The following is a 19,687-nucleotide window of genomic DNA, read 5'->3' as shown; positions in this document are numbered from 1 at the left end:
GATAACTTCTCAGACTTCGACAGTTCCTCTGTGGATTTTGATCTGTCCATGAAGGATGAGATCACCGGAATACCAGAATCTTTTCGTTCCGTGTGTATTCCACAAATTTTTGCAAGTAAGTTCGGGCATGTTAGCGGAGACAGACAGTTCTTCACAGATGGTTCGAAAACCGATGATTCGACTGGTTTCGGTGTCTACAACGAATTTCATAGCGCCACCTTCATGCTTCAGAAGCCATGCTCGGTATACATTGCTGAGCTAGCGGCTATATACTACACCTTAGAGTACATTCGCACTCTCCCACCTGAGCACTACTTCATTTTTACCGACAGTCTAAGTTCTCTGGAGGCTGTTCGGTCAATGAAACTGATGAAGCACTCAGCGTACTTCCTGAATGGAATTCGCCAAGTCTTGAGTGCTTTGTCCAAACGCTCATACACCATCACCATAGCTTGGGTCCCTTCACATTGCTCAATTCCGGGTAATGAGAAAGCGGACTCTCTGGCTAAGGTGGGCGCTAGCGAAGGCGATATTTACGAGCGTCAAATTGCCTTCGACGAATTTTTTGCATTAGCCCGTCAGGAGACCTTGATCAGCTGGCAACACAAATGGAGAGATGGAGAGATGGGTAGATGGTTGCACTCCATCATTCCGCAGGTATCGAAGAAGCCATGGTTCAAAGGGTTGGAATTAGGCCGCGATTTCATTCGTGTAATGTGTCGGCTGATGTCCAACCACTATTTGTTAAACGCACATACCTTCCGTATTGGGCTCTCGGAAAGCAATCTCTGTGTCTGCGGCGTGGCTTACCAGGATATCGAACATGTCGTGTGGGGATGCGATGAGCATCGTGAAGTCAGATCTGAGCTGTATGAAACTCTCCGGGTCCGAGGAAAACAACAGAAACCCGTTAGAGAAGTGTTGGCAGGCCTTGATTTGGAGTACATGGATCTTATTTACCAGTTTTTGAAACGTGTTGATGTCAGAATTTGATCTCGTACGTTCCTTGTTTTCGTTGCCCGAAATTTGGTTTTGTTGTTCGCTCCCTGTCTTTCGTTGCCCCCCTTTCCGTTTGTCCTCTTCTTGTCGTTGTCTTCCGATAAAGCCCTTTCTGTTTAGTCCCGTTACAGATCAGGACAGTCGGTCCCATCAAGGTTTTTAGTATAAGATAGCAAGTAATTTAGTATAAGTCCCTTAATTCCCTCCTTTCCAACTTTATATATTTGTTATCCCTAACCTCGAAACAGCCGCGAGTACTTCGGCTCCCAAAACTAACCTAGTATTAAGTCAGTATAAATTAAAAAAACAACATGTAAAATCAACAAAAAAAAATGTAAAGATGATTTCGGCTCTGTTATGCCCAAGTGGCGCCCGAGCCTTCCAAATAAACGAATAAGTAAAAAAAAAAAAAACAAGGGATACTCAAAATAACTGGGACAGGTAAAATTTTCACTTTTCAAAAAATGTTCAATTAGCTGTAACTTTTCGAAAAGGGCATCAAATATTCTCAAATTTTTAATGTAAGTTCATCAACTAATTATATAAGTTCATTATATAAGTCATAAATGATCAAAATTTCATGGCATTCGGTTAATTGAATTCGGAGATATAACATCTCAAAGTTGGCTATCGAATAATTATACCTTTTTCTAGAATCTTTATAACTTCGTGTAGAATGGACCGATCTTTTCCAAATTTGAACCACTGATACACAACTAGTTGATGAACTTACAGTAAAAATTTAAGAATATTTGATGCCCTTTTGGAAAAGTTACAGCGAGTTGAACATTTTTTGAAAAGTGAAAATTTTACCTGTCCCAGTTATTTTGAGTATCCCCTGTATTTGCTAAGGAAGGCCTGAAGCCGTTAACTGTTCTCCACTGATACAGATCAGGTTTCACTGATGGACAATAACATACATTGAACACTTGAATTGAAGTTTATACGTCGTCTAATCTGATTATTTTTCCAGACATTAGTTCGAGCTTCTCAGAGCTCACCACGTTTTTCGCAAATTACTCTTCTATGCTGAACATTTTTCCTTCTACACTCCTGTTTTTGCCACCTACCGTGTGACATTCCGTTTTAGACTTACTATGAATAGAAAACCCGACAAGTGTCTAGCACTCTACGAAACACTGGTGCCTCCATAGTTTCAGTTGCATATGATTACGAATAAATGTGTCTATTTATTCATTTTTCATCGCGTTCGCTATGCTACTAGCAACGACAACACTCCACAAGTGGAAGGAAGCAAACATTTGTTCTGCTTTCGGTATGTCTATATTTTTGTGTATACACACACATGCACATACGAACAACGTTATGAAATTTTGCCGCCCTTTGAAAGGGGCTCACCCCGAGTGCAACAGGCAGGGTGGCCGTGGGTGGTAATAAAACTTGAAACGCAAAAGGGAAAATCCCACTAAAATCTACATATCTACATACACAACACATTCCCGCAGCCCTAACGGATGCTTGCTAATATTGTGTACTCCACTGAATGGAGCAGGATTTATTGCAAGCTGTGAGAATGCATAAATACATGCCTTGGCAGCAGTTTTGAACATTGCCCACTACAGCAGTCGAGGGAGTGATAATTTTAATTCAATTGCATTTCCATTTGGCTGTGTGTTACGTGAGGTGGAAATTTTGGCAGAGCTTGGAAGTTTTGGGCATTCATGTTTTTTTTTGCTGTTTTCAACAATTTATATACCGTGAAATACAGATTATATGCGCTGCTGAATTTGTACAATAAGTGTTCATAACAGGGCCCATATAGACGAAGCGGCGAACCCGCGGGCATTCAGCAAGACCATTTTGAGGGTACGGGCTCGATTCCCGGTAGGTCCAGGGGCTAAGAGTATCCTTGTGCTTGTCATACAATACTGTACACATTCAAAATGGTGCTCGGTAGAGAAAGCTCCAGTTAATAACTGTGGAAGTACCTAGTCATAAAACACTATGCTGAGAATTGTTCCGAGTTGGGTGGAACCTTACGCCAAGAAGAAGATGAAGAACAAACCACTGAGTGGACCTCCAGTCCAGACTTCGGCTTTTTTTTTTTACTTATTCGTTTATTTGGAAGGCTCGGGCGCCATTTGAGCATAACTGAGCCGAAATCTTTTGTTTTTTTTACAATGATTTTACATTTTACAATTTATTACTGCCTTAAGCTATGTTAGTTTGGGAAGCCGAAGTACTCGCGGCTGTTTCGAGGTTAAGGATTGAGAAAAAAAAATAAATTGGGAAGGAGGGAGACTTCGGCTTTATCTGAATCATAATGAGAAATTATGAAAATTGGTTGACTTACCCTTGAACCAAACCGTGGCATACCAACAAACCCAAACCCATGTTGGATACGATTTAACCCGAAAAGGGATCAATGTTTCTTGATTTAGCAGATCAAAATATTTTTGGACTTCTGGACCTAGTAAGGCCGGTGGGTCACTAGGTCAGGTCGAGTTAACAATGACCAAGTATGATGCGCAGAAGAACAGCAAGGATAGGCCAACGGATAGGCATGACGATCAACTCTACCAAGACGAAGTACATGATAGCGAGTAGAGACAGAGGCAGGCCTTGTGGTATTAGTGCTGAGGCAGTGATTGATGGGGGAGTGTTGAAGTTGTTGAAGAATTTGTTTATCTTGGAACACAATGTGGCATGTGAAAAGGCGTATTGTAGCTGCGAATAGGGCCTTTTACGGATTGCGTAACCAGCTTGGGCCCCGTAACTTGCAAACGAAACTCGCACTACGTAAGACGCGGATTCACCCGGTTGTTCTCTACGGTCTCGAGGCGTGGATATTGAAGGAGGTAGACCGAAAAGCTTTCGGAGTTTTTGATCGTAAAGTGCGGCGTACAATTCTCGGAGGGAAACAAGAAACAAGAATGTGGCACAGACGTACGAATAATGAGTTGTACCGAGTGTACAAAGATGGGAATATTGTGAAACGTATAAAATACGGCAAACTTCAGTGGGCTGGACATGTACTGCGAATGTCGTAAGAAAGAATAGTGAAAACGATATTCAGTAGGAAAAAAGATAGGTTCATTAATATTGGATATCTCGATAGATGGTCCGAATCCATCCTTATTTATGATCGTTGACGGCTGTTCGAGCCCGTATGAAGTTGATCATTAATATTAACTTCTTTTCTCGATTAGCCTAGATAGCTTAGTGTCGGTAGCGATTGTCTCAATTGGCTAAGAATAACACTACGGACCGCCTGTTCCGGTGGTAAGAATCCACCAACAGGTGATCCCTAATTCATGGTCTGATGCGGCTTTATGTTTACCGTGCATAGGTATGAATGGCTAGGGGGGTCTAATAAAAACCAAACCGCTAACGGAGCCTGTGGAGTACCAGGGCGCCCTTAGTGCGCTAACCGAAGCAATGGTGCAGTGGACCTTGTGTTTCTCCGAGACAATCAGCTGCTTTTCTTTAGTCTCACCTGAGGCTAAATACCCAAGTAACACACTTGTTACGGAAGAGTCACGGCGGCGCAGGTATTTGTTGCGCAGAAGTCACTGTGACATACTTCTAGCAAGTTAGTATATATTTGTTAGAATTAAGTCACAATGACTTCTGCGCAACAAAAACCTGCGCCGCCGTGACTCTTCTGTGACAAGTGTGTTACTTGGGTAATGGCGGGGTTATGAAGATGTTGTTAATTAGCTTAAATTTTCACCTATATGGTTTCGCATTATACGATTTACACAGTGTATTCTGTGCATCCTCGCCTTTGGCGTTTACCAACCGATACCGATCTGGTTTTATTGCCGTTGTTCTTACCTAGTTTAGGTAGTGGCTACGGTTAGGATAGCTCAGATCAATCTTCAGCATAAAATAACAGCAACGATCAATCTTTGCAAACTTATGCAAAATGGTACAGCCTAAGTTGCCTTAGTACAAGAACCTTACTTTCGTAAGGGGAATTTCTATCTAGGAAACCTTGTGAACCCGGTGTTTGCTACATTCATTAAACATGAAATGGTTAACTCGCGTGCCATGCCTCGAGCCTGTGTGCTTGTCAACAACGCAATAATTGCTACACTCATTTCTGAACTAACCGCCAGATATGTATGTGCTATCACAATTTGATGTATCTGTTGGAAACCTCAACAGGAAATACGTCTATTGTTCGGTGTATTTACCGCATGATGAACCATCCCCTACGAATGCATTTAAACAAGTCATCGCATACTGCACTTCGAAAGGCCTTCCACTAATTGTTGGCAGTGATACTAATGCTCACCATATCATCTGGGGCAGCTCAGACATTAACTTGAGGGGCTCCAGTTTGATGGAGTACTTAAGTAGTACAGATCTTGCATTACTTAACATGGGCAACCGCTCAACCTTCATGGTATCTGCTAGAGAAGAAGTGTTAGATATAACGCTTTGCTCTAGTAGAATTAGTCACGAGCTGATCAATTGGCATAGGTCAGAAGAAGAATCTTTATCTGACCATTGCTACATCTTTTTTGAACATTTAAATGTTACTTCGCAAACATTGCTTTCCATCCATTGACACTCCAAGTGATTTAGATGATGCCGTTGATACCACAACGACCTTCATCATGGAAGCTTTTGAAGAAGCATGCCCTCTACGATCTGTGAAGGCCTTGGTGGAACTCTGATCTAGCGAAACTCAGGAAACAATGTAGAAAGATTTGGAACAGACGATGTTCGGCTGGTTCAGAGGCTTTCAGGTCGGCTCGCAAGGCCTACAGGACAGCTCTCCGGTCTGCTGAACGATCCGGCTAGAAAAACCTTTGTACAAATGTTTCCAGTTTGAGTGAAGTTAGTCGGTTGAACAAAATCCTTGCGAAATCTAGAGATTTCCGAGTGAACCAACTTCGTTTGCCAAATGGCGATCTGACTTCCTCTGATGAGGAAGTTCAGGAATGCTTATTCAGCACACACTTACCTGGATGTGTGGATATTACATCTTCGGATGAACCTGATGTCTTTTCTTGTAGTTATGATTCCCTGGCTTCGGCTCAGAGTATTGTAACTATAGAATCGATTGAGTGGGCACTTGATAGTTTTGCTCCTTTCAAATCTCCTGGAGCAGATGGGATTTATCCTATTTTGCTTCAGAAGGAGTGTGATTATTTCAAACATTTTGACAAAAAAGAAATACTTGTTTGCAGTTTTGCTACCGGGTATATTCCCAAATCGTGGCGGAACATTACTGTGAAGTTAATTCCGAAAGTGGCTCGTGCATCGTATGAAGAAGCAAAGAGTTTCAGACCTATCAGTTTGACCTCTTTTCTTTTGAAATGCTTATGTAGAACGCACTGTGCATTCGTGATGTTCATCTGGCCAACGTGCCTGTTCATGTGAACCAACATGCCTACCAATCTGGTAAGTCCACTGTGACTCTTTTACACAAGGTTGTTAACGATATCGAAAAAGCATTCGCCCAAAAGCAATCTTGTTTGGATGTTTTCTTAGATATCGAGGGTGCCTTTGACAACGTGCCTATCGATGCCATATTTAAAGCCGCACGGGGTCATGGCATATCTCCAATAATTTCCAATTGGATTCATCAAATGCTCAAAAACCGATATCTCTTCACGACATTGGGTCTAGCAGGGATTAGGAAATTGAGTGTTTGTGGATGCCCCTAAGGGGGAGTCTTGTCACCGCTTTTGTGGAATCTCGTAGCAGATTCGCTATTGAGCCAACTCAATAATAGCGGTTATCCTACTTATGGTTTTGCCGACGACTACTTAACATTGTTAGTTGGCATGTGTATCACCACCCTTTCGACCTGATGCAAAGTGCCCTTCAGGTAGTTGGGGATTATTGTCGCCAATATGGCCTTTCGGTAAATCCGAGTAAAACATCTATTGTTCTTTTTATGGAAATACGAAATCGTAATGGCGTTTGAGCTTTGCGTCTCTTTGATTCTGAAATTGATGTGACTGAACAGGTAAAGTACGTTGGAGCCATTCTTGATTCCATGCTTTCCTGGACACCTCACATTGAGTTCAGAATCAAGAAAGCTTGTATGGCCTTCGGGTAATGCCGGCGAACCTTTGGTACTTCTTGGGGTCTAAAACCCAAGTTTATCAAATGGATTTACATAACTGTTGTTCGGCCAATATTGCTCTTACAATTACAATCTTACAATTGCTTGAAATTTACCATATAGGACATTTTTCACGAAATTCCCTTCCCGGGAAGAGTGGACATTTGGCTATCTGTAAAAAAAGTATTTCAGACGGCATCGTATGTTACACTGATGGCTCCCTTCCCGAAGACCGAGCAGGTGCTGGTGTTTATTCTCGTGAGCTAAGGTTGTATCAGTCTTACTCACTTGGTAGATACTGCACCGTTTTTCAGGCCGAAATCTTTGCTCTTGTGTGCGGAGTGCAATCGACACTTCAGCAGCACGTAATGGGCAAAGTAATATACTTCTGTTCAGATAGCCAGGCTGCTATTAAAGCACTTGCTTCGGCCAACTCCAGGTCAAAGATAGTTTTCGCTTGTCGAACTCAAATCGAGGACTAATTTCAGCTCTTTACCTTGTATGGGTACCTGGCCATTCTTCCATCGCTGGAAATGAATTGGCTGCATTAATATTTTTTTTTCTCTTTCACTCTTACAGAAATTATACCAACAAGGCCAAAAAACGTCAAAATCCCATACAAATTTCTAACAATCAAACAATGGAACTATATTAATTCTAAGTAGTTTTGGATTTAGGCCGATAAAACCTAGGGTAGCCCAAAATGGAAAACATGATGTAGGGTCTGGGACCATTTAGGCAGGAGCACCTATTTTGGGCACTTGCTGCTGTAACTCAGTCAATTTTAACCCGATTGACTTGATTTTTGAAACACGATCAGACAGGCACAGTATCTAGCCATGTTCAAAAATTCAAATCAATTCTGGAGCTCGATTTGAATAGGTCGCATGTGCTTCTGTCGATATAAAATTCGATCAGTTTATTTTTTTTATTGTAGCAATATGGAAAATATTTTGGAGACTTTGAATGATGAAACGGAAAGCCTGTTTTGTGAGGATTCTGCTGTATGTATGAACTTGGTTCAATTCCAAAGGGTTTCGCTATAATAATCGAATCCAACTGATCGAATTTTTAATCGACAAAAGCACATACGACCTGTGGTACTCTGTCAACCGATCCGGTGTCGCCTGATCGACACAGAACCGCACAAGCCGTTGCAGGTTTTCGCCGCCCGCAAACACGCCCAAGCGTCGTGCAACACGACCAGCTGTATAGACTATTTCAGAAATTATAAATACACTAACGATTAACTGCCATTTCAATTTGAGCACAATATCCATAAAAGTTTCTTCTAGCTATTATAGAAAACATGCTAACGAAGCAAATAATACCAATTTTGTTGATGTTTCGAGTAAAAGTTGAAAAATACGGCTCTGTAAACTAGATGATCAAAATTTGAAGTTGCACAAAGTGGTCAAAAAATGTAGCATAATAGAAAAGAAAAAAATCTCACAGATAAAATATTTTATTTCCAAACACAATACAAATTGCTGTATCGATAAACAAAGATATTTCTCCATTGGTAAGAGTAATTTTTACTGGAATATTTGATCAAGAACCACCATTATGGGCCTTCTCAAAACAAAATTTTTTGTTTCAAATTTCTCAACAACACCAGTAGCAACAAACGTTAAGCAAACGAATGTCTCAATTACTGCTTACTGCATTCGTTTTTATGGCATGACATGCTTTGCCATCTGAAGGATCGAATGAGCTGAAAAAATAAGTTGGTTTAGATTAAATGCGTTCGGGAAAGCTAAGAAACTGTGTGGTAGTTCTTATGTTCCGTAGAAAACCTTAAAAAATAAGAAACTTGATCTCCGATATCCATTTTTCCCTAATTTTGATCAAGGCATTCCTTAGACAACTTGTTGAGAAAGCGAATGTGATAAACATTTAGATATTTTTTTGTATTTAGTGATAAATATGTTGAAATCATTAAAAAACACCTTTGTGCAAATGCAAATTTGAAAAATGAAGTTATTTGTAAGAGAACTCGACTGTTCTTCAAAATATCAAGACAATTGAAAGGAAATATAAAAAAATGGAGTACAATATGCTATACTCTGAAAGAAGTCGGTAAAAATCATTAGAACAGTTCATTTAATTTAATAAACAAAGTGTATTTATAATTTCTGAAACAGTCTATAGTGTTGTTTCGCTCACACACAAAGCAAACACTCTAAATCTCAACCAATTACTTCGTGTGAATATTAACACAAACCACAAGATATACGATTATTATTATTAAATCACACAGGATACCACATCTCCCTTTCTCTACGAGAAGAGATGTTTATTCATCAGAATCTTATATCATCAAATTCAAATGCAGCATTTCATCAAAATCAGGTACACGGTTTTTATTTTTATAAACCCAGTTTCAAATTTACGTTTTATGACTGTCTTGTGAGATGATATTTCTTTCGGTAAGTCAGATACCAGTGCTATGGCATCTCTAAACAATATATTCATTTCCTACATACGAGGTCCGAGGTATGTTTCAACTATAGTGGTATTCACGTTCAAATGTGTGCGTGTCTCTTTTGTAGATGTAGTTGTGAAACTTGGGGGAAAATATATGCACTCTTACCCCGGTTGTTAGTTTTATCATTATTTAGCCGTTTTACCCAAATCAATTGGGTAATATTTGCATATGCAATCTGAATAGCCTTTGAATTAGCGTGCATTTTTGTGTATGGAAAAATTCACGCTAGTGTTCGTGAGTAGAAATGTCACTTATCTCTATAGTTCAATCCATTCACGTCTCTAACGTTGCTTATATAGCCTTCGTTTATTTCAACTGACCAGTACTTGTAGTTTGGTACTGCGGTGACTTTTGCGCTATTTCACATCAATGGTTATGGTGACCCTTAGATCGCCAAGTGCAATTGAGTGAAATTTGTGGTAATTAACTGCGAAACATGCATCGCAATCCTTGGAACCATCAAATGATTCGAAGCATTTTTTATAACGCCTAAATCAAATGTTCATACAGTTTATTTCAGATTTCACACACAGCAGTACATCTTTCACATTCCATCGTTTCATGTAAAGATTTGAACTGTGAAGCCTTGTTCACCAAACCAATGATCGTCATATCTTTCAACCATATCCTCTATGTACTTGTTTTTCATGCTCCCACTACTGGAATACAACTCGGTCCTTTTGCTTTAAGCTAAGTTTCCTGTTACCAAATAGAGCGCTCAAGTAAAATTTCTCATTTTTCCCTAGTAAATTTGACAGCAATACGGACAGAAATGTCACTTTTCATATCGAAATAATAGAACGAATGTTGCACTGGAAGCGTTACCGGTGTTACACTATTTCCTTACTTGCCGTCTGCGAGCTGCTCAAGTAATTTTGAGACGGAATCATAACTTGACTATTATTTGTCCTATCCTCTTGCACAATACTTATTAAGTAGAAACTAACCATAAGTGTACATTTCCTTAAGCGATGATTTAAGGACTTCCCCTTCTACCGTTACAAGCATTTGTATTCCGTTTGGTATGCACAATGGTCCGACATGCCATGCAAATCATCATGTATTCTCATCTGTTACGATCGTCGGTCACATTGAGTGTCGAACTCTACAATCACAGTATTTTTACGTTCCAAACGTAATCACTAGAATAACTGAAGACTCAGTCTTGCACAATTATCTTTGCTTCCTCCTCTTGGCACAACGTTTCCACTAGGACAGAGTATATTTCTTAGATCAGTGTTCTATGAGCACTTCCACAGTTATCAACTGAGAGCCTCCTCCGTCATTTTGCATTTGAACAACTTCCATTAGGAACAGTTCTTGGACCGACTGGGAATCGAACCCGTCACCCTCAGCATGGTCTTGCCAATTACCCGCGCGTTTACCGCCTCGACTATATGGGCCTTCCTGTTAACTTTGTAACTAAACCCATGTCCATCGCTAGAAACCTGGAAATCACTCTTCCTTGAGTAAAATTCCAAAAACATTCTGTTTTGATCCTCCAATCACAGGAAGCTCCACCGAATTAACAAAATCGTTCATTTTTTTGGCACTCCTTCAGACACCAGTTTACGCGGAGTTTATTTACAAAGACACCCCATTTCCAGCAAACCAATTGAACCATCCTCCCATAGTTCAGCAATTTGGACATGCTACCCTCATTCTCCAGAATTAAATTTACCCCAGCCTGTAGTATCGAGGAATATCCGGAATAATGGTATTTGAAGAAAAACCTTTTACCTCGATTGACTGCCTTAGCACGCGTCCCGACTTCTTTATTATTCTCCTCTTCACACACCAATGTACATCAATATACATATAGGTACAGTATCAGTTAATAGGGGTATATACTTCAAGGTAATACATGATACTGAATAGGGTTGGTTACTAGGGTTAGATACTACATTCACTTTCCCTTTTTTTTTAGTTTCATATAAATTTGATTGTTTTCCAGATTTCAATACTCTCGGATGGCCCGCACGTAGTCCTGCATGTAGGCCGGTTGCCGAATAGCTCGTCGAGTTCCAAATCGTTCGGCTGAGCTCCTAGCTTGTCCTCCAGAATTGTCGTGGGAAGTACCTGCTAAAGACAAATCATTTGTTGATGATTATGTTGAATATAAGATGAACATTCGCTAAGTAAATACCATTAGAGTTGTCATTCATATCTGATGATTTTAGAGACGAATCTGACTCAGATTGCTTCGGATACCGCTGTAGATGAGTCACATGTCTTCGGTACTTATTACCAGCCTCTGAAGCGACTATAACATCCCCGCCTTTCCTTTTGATGACTTTGAACGTTTCTGGCTCAAAAGTTGGCGCCAATTTGTTTGGTTTGGTCATTTTCTTTACTAAAACGTCATCGCCTTCTGCAATAGGATTAAGCTTAGCGTTCCGCCGTTCATCGGCATATAGCTTACCCTTTTCTTTCATCTCTTTGTCGCGATCAATCAATTCCTCATCTACTTCTTTGGGTTGATAAATGGATGGAAGCTTATCACGGATATTGTACCCAAAAAGCATTTCGGAGGGCGTCCTTTTCGTCGTTGTATGTGGTGTTGAACGATACATGAGTAAATATTTATTCATCTCCTCAACCCAGTCCGTGTCCATGGCTTGACTAATCGTTAGTCTTTTCAAAATTGAACGATTTTGACGTTCAACTTCGCCGTTCTGTTGTGGCCAGTAAGGAGTGGTGCTGATCAGTTTAATGTTATTTGACTCACAGTATACTCGAAACTCCTCACTCGCGAATTGGGGACCGTTGTCGGCCGTTACTGACAGCGGTAGGCCGCATCGGGCAAAAATGGATTCCAATCTCTTAATAGTTTCTTTAGAATCCGTCTTCTTCATGACTTCAATCTCTATGTAGCGACTGAAATAGTCAACTACAACAAATAAGTAATGACCCGAAGGCAGTGGACCAAGAAAATCAACAGCGACATGTTGCCATGGGCTTGACGGTAATTCTCTACGTTTCATCGGTTCCGGAGCAGAAGGTGCAGCTACTAACATGCATCCCCTGCAGTTTTTGACATGCTGTTCAACCTGAGCATCCAACTTCGGCCACCACACCTTCGCTCGCAGTCTTTGCTTCATAACTGTCATGCCCGGGTGACCCTCGTGAGCCAGGTCCAAGGTTTGCTTCCTCAAACATTCCGGGATCACCATTCTATTACCACGTAGAAGAATCTTCCCAGCAAAGCAAAGTTCGGTCTCGAACAGTTTGAACGCTGACGCGTCATCTGACCACACTCCTTGGGGCAGCGCAACACGAACTGACTGGATCGAGTTATCCGTTTCCGATGCAAGCTCTATTTCTTTTATCTTTAGCGCTACAGGCATTGCATTCGATGCTACCCATTGCACATAATGTTCCGCGCATTCATCGAACGTTATACCTGTTGTATCTGCTGTAATTGCCAGTCGCGATAACGGGTCAGCGATGTTTGTTTTACCTGGTCTGTATATAACTTTTCCTTTGTAAGCCTGCAATCGAACAACCCATCTTTCGATCCTCGCGCACGGCTTAGAACGAGCTCCGAATATCGTCTCCAGGGGTTTGTGATCGGTGATCAATTCAAACGTCCGGCCATACAAATAAAAGTGGAACCGTTCCACCGCCCATACGAGAGTCAAAGCTTCTTTTTCGATTTGGGCGTACCGTTTTTCTACATCAGACAAGCTCTTGCTAGCATACGCGATGATCCTGGGTCCGTGGTCGTTTACTTGTATGAGTACAGCGCCCAAACCGACTGGGCTTGCGTCAGCCACCAGTTGTGTACGGTCATCATCATCGAAATAACCAAGCGTCTTCGGGTCAACCATGTGAGCTTTCAGGTTATTAAACGCGAGCTGCTGATCTCGCCCCCAAAGGAATTTTTGCCCCTGAATCGTTAGTTGTCGTAAAGGATGGGTCAGTGTGGCCAAATCAGGAATAAACTTCCCCACGTAGTTGACCAGACCGAGAAAACTTCTAATTTCTTCTGCGGATCTTGGCTCTCGGAAATTGCGAATTGACTCCAGCTTGTCTACACCTGGTTTGATTCCATCTTCTGACAAGACATGACCCAAGAATTCAACTTCGTTCACTCCGTAAATACACTTGTCTTCATTAACCCTTATGTGGCCGGCAGGGTACCCGGGTACCCAGCACCCATTTAAAATACACGGTGTAGAAAAAAGCAAAAAGTTTGCCGGCCACATAACGGTTAAGTGCAACGTTCCTCTCCTGGAGTCTGAGACGAACCTTCTCCAGACGCATGTCATGCTCCTTTTGGTCTGACCCAAACACGATGACGTCATCGATGAATACTAAGCAACCTTCACATCCGCTGAGAACCTGTTCCATCGACTTTTGGAACAGTTCTGGAGCGCAATTAATTCCAAACATCAGTCGAGTATAGCGGAATAATCCTTTGCGCGTAATAAAAGTCGTGATATCACGTGATTGGTCCGAAATTTCAACCTAAAATCAAACACTTCTTATTGTGTGTTGGAAACATTTATTTATATGAATTAATTGATGGGAGTAATTCAGTTAAACGTCCATCAATGCCGAAATCAACATCAAAATATAATAAAAAACGAATATAAATGTCGAAATCGATTCTGACAACAGAACCTCAGCCTACCTGATGAAAAGCAGTCTTGACGTCCAAGCGAGAAAACACCTTTGCCTTCGACAAATGCGGAAGAAAGTCCTCGAATGTCGGCAACGGATGATTTTCTCTTTCCACCGCTTCATTGGCCCGTCGCATGTCAACGCAAATGCGAACATCGTCTGTTCCCTTGGGCACAACGACGACAGGTGAAACCCACTTGGCTGGTCCGTTTACTGGCTCGATAACGCCCTGATTAAGCAGCTCTTCGATCTTCTTGTCTACCATCTTTTCCAGCGCAACTGGTACGCGTCGGTACGGTTGAATAACAGGTGCAATGTCAGGTTTTATCGGAATGTCGACGATGATGTCTCTGATCGTCCCCAACTTGCCACGTGCAGTGCTGACTTCGTTAACTGGAACTTCAATTCGCAAGACTCCCATAGCCATTGCCGTGTCGCGGCCGATAAGAATTTTGCCCTTTCCTTTTATGACATAAAATTCTTTACTATTACTTTAGAGCTTTTAGTAGAACTTGTTACTTCAGACTCTAGTTTAATTTAAAAACACCTCACTAATACTTTACTTTTGCAAAAGAAAATAAAAAATGAATAACTCTTTTAAAGAAAAACTAGAAAGGACGAGCAAATTCCTTTTAATTCTACTACTGTGCTTATCTTCGGACAGATAGGCCTATTTCGTCTGTGACTTACAGACTTCTTCAGTGTCAAGTGCTCGACTGAAGAAAACCTCGCATTCGTAGTGGTATTTATACTAGGAGTGTATGTGTAGGTACGTGTGTGGGTAAAAGTGTAGGTATAAAAATGTAGGTACAAAATTGTAGGTACATATTTGTAAAAAAGGGGGTGTATCTGCCTGTTAGAAAACAGGGTGTCAATAAGATACCTAAAGCTAGGAAAATTCCTACCGATTTGGTAGGTAGTCAATTGGTGTTTGTTGTGTTATTTTTTCCTGCCGATTTGGTAGGTAGTCAATTTGTGTTTTGTGTATTGTGTAATGTTTTGTGTGTGTTAGGTAAAAATTTAAACAGCCACGTGTACCCATTGCCCTGATCCTTGTTAAGTAGTTTTTTATTGTTTTGTTTGTAAATTTCTAAACTTTCTGCAACATCAAGTTTCCATGGGTTTGTAATGTGTCGTAAGAGTTTAATATTTGAAGTATTCATAAAATGTCCTTCATTGAAAATATGTTCAGCAACTTTAGATTTAAAATGATGAATGAGTCCCTTGTCTGTGTCTTTGTGTGCTTTTGATACTTCCGTAATGTGTTCTTTGAATCGTGTGTTGAGTGTGCGTTTTGTTTGTCCTATGTATATTTTGTCACAGTGATTACATGTTACTTTGTAAACACCAGATTTTGTTAAGTTGTCCAACGGGTCTTTCGTAGATCCTAAGAGAGTTTGAAGTTGGTTAGCTTTGCTTGTGAAAACTAATTCAAAACCAAACTTTCTGAGAATTGGTCGGAGTTTTTTGGTGTCATTGTTGTAGTTCACAGTTATCCGTTTAAGTGTAGGTTCTGTCCGTGTCAGTGTAGTCAAAGAACGTCTGTATTGTTGTTGTGTCTTTTTGTTGATGATCTGTTGTATTGTTTGTTTTGTGTAACCGTTCAACTGTGCTGTTTCGAAAATGTAATTAAGTTCTTTCGTTTTTCCTGTTTCACTAAGTGGAAGTACACCGAATGCAGACACTTCCACTTAGTGAAACAGGAAAAACGAAAGAACTTAATTACATTTTCGAAACAGCACAGTTGAACGGTTACACAAAACAAACAATACAACAGATCATCAACAAAAAGACACAACAACAATACAGACGTTCTTTGACTACACTGACACGGACAGAACCTACACTTACAGAGTCTGAAACATAAAATTCTGCCAGATCGCTTTTATTTCCCATCTTGACCATGGCAGTGAACACACCAACCAATGGCAGAGGTTGTCCTCCGTACGCTTTAAACACTTTCGTCGACTCTCGGCGTTGATTAGACACGACCACCTTGTTGGTTTTCAATTTCTCCCAATCGTCCTGGCACAACAAGTTATGTTTCGAACCGGAATCAATCACTGCAGACATAACGACGCCACCAATCTCGCACGGGATTTCACCATCGCTATCGCTCGTAGTCACGTTGAAAACGTATTCGGTGTTCTCATCAACAATGTGTTTCACTACGTCCGAATCGGCAGCAGCATTCTGGTTGTCGAGGTTGTTGTCTCGGCTCATGTTCCGCTGACTTCCCATCCACCGGTTGCTGTCTGACCGGTTCCTCTGCCTGTCCTTGCGACACTTTTTCGCAAAGTGATCTTTTCCGCCACATCTGTTGCACGTCTTACCTTTCGCAGGGCACATCGCGTCCTTTGCTAAATGTCCAATGTATCCGCAATGGTGGCAATCAAATGTTGTCGCTTCGGCAAAACGCTTCCGCTTGGCTGCATATGGTTTGGCATCGATTTTGTTTACTTCGTTGAAGGCCGGTTTTGGAACTTCTCCTGCGGCAAACGATTTCTCTTGTTGAGCGACCGTTTCGAAAATCTTCGCAACGCTGAGGACTTCCTCCAGGCTTGCGTCTCCTCTTTTCAACAAATCTCGCCGCAGTGTGGCTGACTGACAATTTTGGATGATCTGGTCCTTGATGTTTTCTTCCATTCGGTCACCAAATCCACATCGTTCTGCCTGCACGCGCAACCGAATGGTGAATGCATCAATACTTTCGCCTGTTTTCTGCTTCATTTGGCGCAGTAAATGACGCTCATATGTGGAATTTTCCTTAGGCAGAAAGAATTCATTCAATCTTGCTCGTGCCTCCTCGTAACTTGTCATGTTGGGGGTGTAATTCTCGATATTGAGTAATGGACCGCGCATCTCAACTCCAGCCGGCTCCGGTAGTGTGTCGAAAAGTTGTTGGACGCTTGGCCCCGCATAATGGAGCAACAAATCCTTCTTCCAATCTTCGTCCTCGATTCGGCTGGCGCGAATCATCGTTTCGAACGATCTCAGCCACTTCTTCCACTCGATACCAACATCATCGGTGTGGGCAGCGTAATCGAACATCTGCAGCTGCAGTCCCAGCGAGCGGATCATATCTGCAATTGATCAAAACACAACCACGGCGTTAATATCAATCTATTCCGAGCACTCTAAACAATTTCGAAAAAACTCTACTACAAAATACCTCACGAAACACTTTAGATAGTTCTCCACAAAAAAATCTGTTTTCCGATGTAAACATTATTATACTTTTGACAGTTCATCTACAACTACACGGCTATCAGAATCAACTCAAGTCAACGGAGCGAGATTGAAGGTTAGCACAAAACACACGGAGCGAAAAATAGCTTTGTGTATGATGACGTCATTTCTTCCAACGCATATTCGATAACACTGTATGTGATTGTGTTCTCTCTCATGCCAGTACTACGCATACAAATCATCGTTGCTTATATTTCAACCTCACACTACACACCAGAACGGTGGTACACACTCTAGACAAACTCTTTTCCGAAAAGTTTTTCCTTCTCACAAATACATTTACACATTCCGGCAATGCCTGCCCTCCTTTTTTTCTCACAACAGGGGTTATGTAACTACATTTTCCGCATTGAAGCAATTAACCATTTTCGTCATTATTTTTCGTTCATTCCTGCTCTTTCGCAGAATGGATTCAGACATTTCCGAACCGCATTTAAGCGACTGAACCATTTCAACATTAACTACCGTTACCTGCTCTATCGCAGAGTGGGATCAGACCAATTTTTCCCGCATTTAAGCGACTGATCCACTTCATATCTTTTTCTGAGAACTTGTGCTGAAATACTTACCAAATTGACTCGCCATTTTACTCCTCGTCGCCAAATTGTAGTATCGAGGAATATCCGGAATAATGGTATTTGAAGAAAAACCTTTTACCTCGATTGACTGCCTTAGCACGCGTCCCGACTTCTTTATTATTCTCCTCTTCACACACCAATGTACATCAATATACATATAGGTACAGTATCAGTTAATAGGGGTATATACTTCAAGGTAATACATGATACTGAATAGGGTTGGTTACTAGGGTTAGATACTACACAGCCGACCTTTTTTCCAGGTTTACTCTAGCCGCATTAGGCTGCAGTTTGTACCATTTGCGCAACTCGAGTAGGGTTAGTCCTCGGGTGAGTCTGCATCAAATCCTTTCGTTCGTTCTTCTGTTAGGAACCGTATTTTTTTTTTCAGACCCTCCAACTCACAGTATGCGCCTTTGACTTCAATTTTCCCACGCTCTCCAGGAGCTGCTCTGTGTCTTGCATCAGCCGTTTCTTGTGGATACGGTCTCCGAGACCACCATTATTTCGATCGCTCTCCGGGAGCAGAACTGGCTTTGCACCAACAGCCTCAATGGCCAACGGTCTCCGGGACCACCATTATTTTGATCGCTCTCCGGGAGCTGCGCCGTGCTATACACAAGCCGCCTCACATGTTTACGGTTTCCGGGACCATCAGTTATATAACCCAACAAACATTTTTGCTGTACAAGAGTGGAACAAACAACTCTTAAGCAAACTTTAGCTTAAGAAACTGTTATTCAGCTAGTTTTGTTACATGGGAATCGCTCTCCGGGAGCAGTGCTTTTAACAGCAATCTTCCAACACTTACCAAACTCATCAAAACAGTATCTAAAAGTAAACAAATCTTTCGATAATCATCACTTTCCTTCTTCGAAAAATCGATTTATTTGGCACGCGTAGGTAATCTGGTAATCCACTTCTCGTCGCCACTGTGGTACTCTGTCAACCGATCCGGTGTCGCCTGATCGCAGTGGGGTGACACGGCTGTCAAACTCGGTACATCGCCGCTCCACCCAACATCATTTTTGGTACGGCGCGTTTTGGTACCCACTTTCTGGTCGGTTTACCCTAACTTGCTCCTGATTTTCGGGTGTGTGGCTCGTGTGTTGCTAGTGCTTATTTCGGAAATTACACATTTCAAACGAAATCGTTGTTTTTGATGATTGTTTCTCTTTCTTTATCACTTTGCACAATATTATATGTAGCAGCGAAGCAGTGTCGATGTTTCTAGCGCATTTTTTTCCATTACTCAAAAACAATCAAAACAAAAACATTGGACGCCATGTTGAATTGAATGCTGGGTAGATGATTCTGGCCCTTTGTCATCCCCCTGCCTGATCGACACAGAACCGCACAAGCCGTTGCAGGTTTTCGCCGCCCGCAAACACGCCCAAGCGTCGTGCAACACGACCAGCTGTACCCGGAACCGCCAAACTACCCAAAATTGAGTTCTTTTGACGCAATCCCATAGTTCGGCCCAATAAGCCAAATTTGAGTAAATCGATTAAACTCACACTAGGTAAATTGCCTTCACCTCCAGCAAAAACATTTACTTAAGAGTAGGTAAATTCAACCCAAGACCCCCCCTCATTCAACCCAAATTTGAGTAAACCTGCTTTTACCCAAAATTGGCTTATTGGGCTCAAGGACCCCCGTTGGGTAGATGCATCTCTGTTTGTTTTTGACAACATCGGTGAG

General features: G+C 41.5%; 1 protein-coding gene across 1 annotated transcript in view; it reads right to left on the bottom strand.

Moving 5' to 3' along the window:
* LOC134290234 (uncharacterized protein K02A2.6-like) overlaps positions 1-18,104 on the bottom strand; it is a 63,110-nt gene extending 45,006 nt beyond the window's left edge. Inside the window, exons 1-5 of the mRNA XM_062857307.1 lie at positions 17,978-18,104; positions 16,011-17,242; positions 14,170-14,616; positions 13,785-14,003; positions 11,888-13,348 (exon numbers count right to left, since the gene is read on the bottom strand). Coding sequence (XP_062713291.1) covers positions 11,888-13,348; positions 13,785-14,003; positions 14,170-14,616; positions 16,011-17,242; positions 17,978-17,993 — 3,375 coding nt within the window. The 5' untranslated portion in view covers positions 17,994-18,104. The remainder of the gene's footprint in view (positions 1-11,887; positions 13,349-13,784; positions 14,004-14,169; positions 14,617-16,010; positions 17,243-17,977) is intronic.
* Positions 18,105-19,687: the final 1,583 nt, after the last annotated feature.

This window comes from Aedes albopictus, chromosome 3, assembly GCF_035046485.1.
Source record: "Aedes albopictus strain Foshan chromosome 3, AalbF5, whole genome shotgun sequence".
In the NCBI taxonomy this organism is placed as follows: domain Eukaryota; kingdom Metazoa; phylum Arthropoda; class Insecta; order Diptera; family Culicidae; genus Aedes; species Aedes albopictus.
This window is presented reverse-complemented; position numbering and strand designations above follow the sequence as displayed.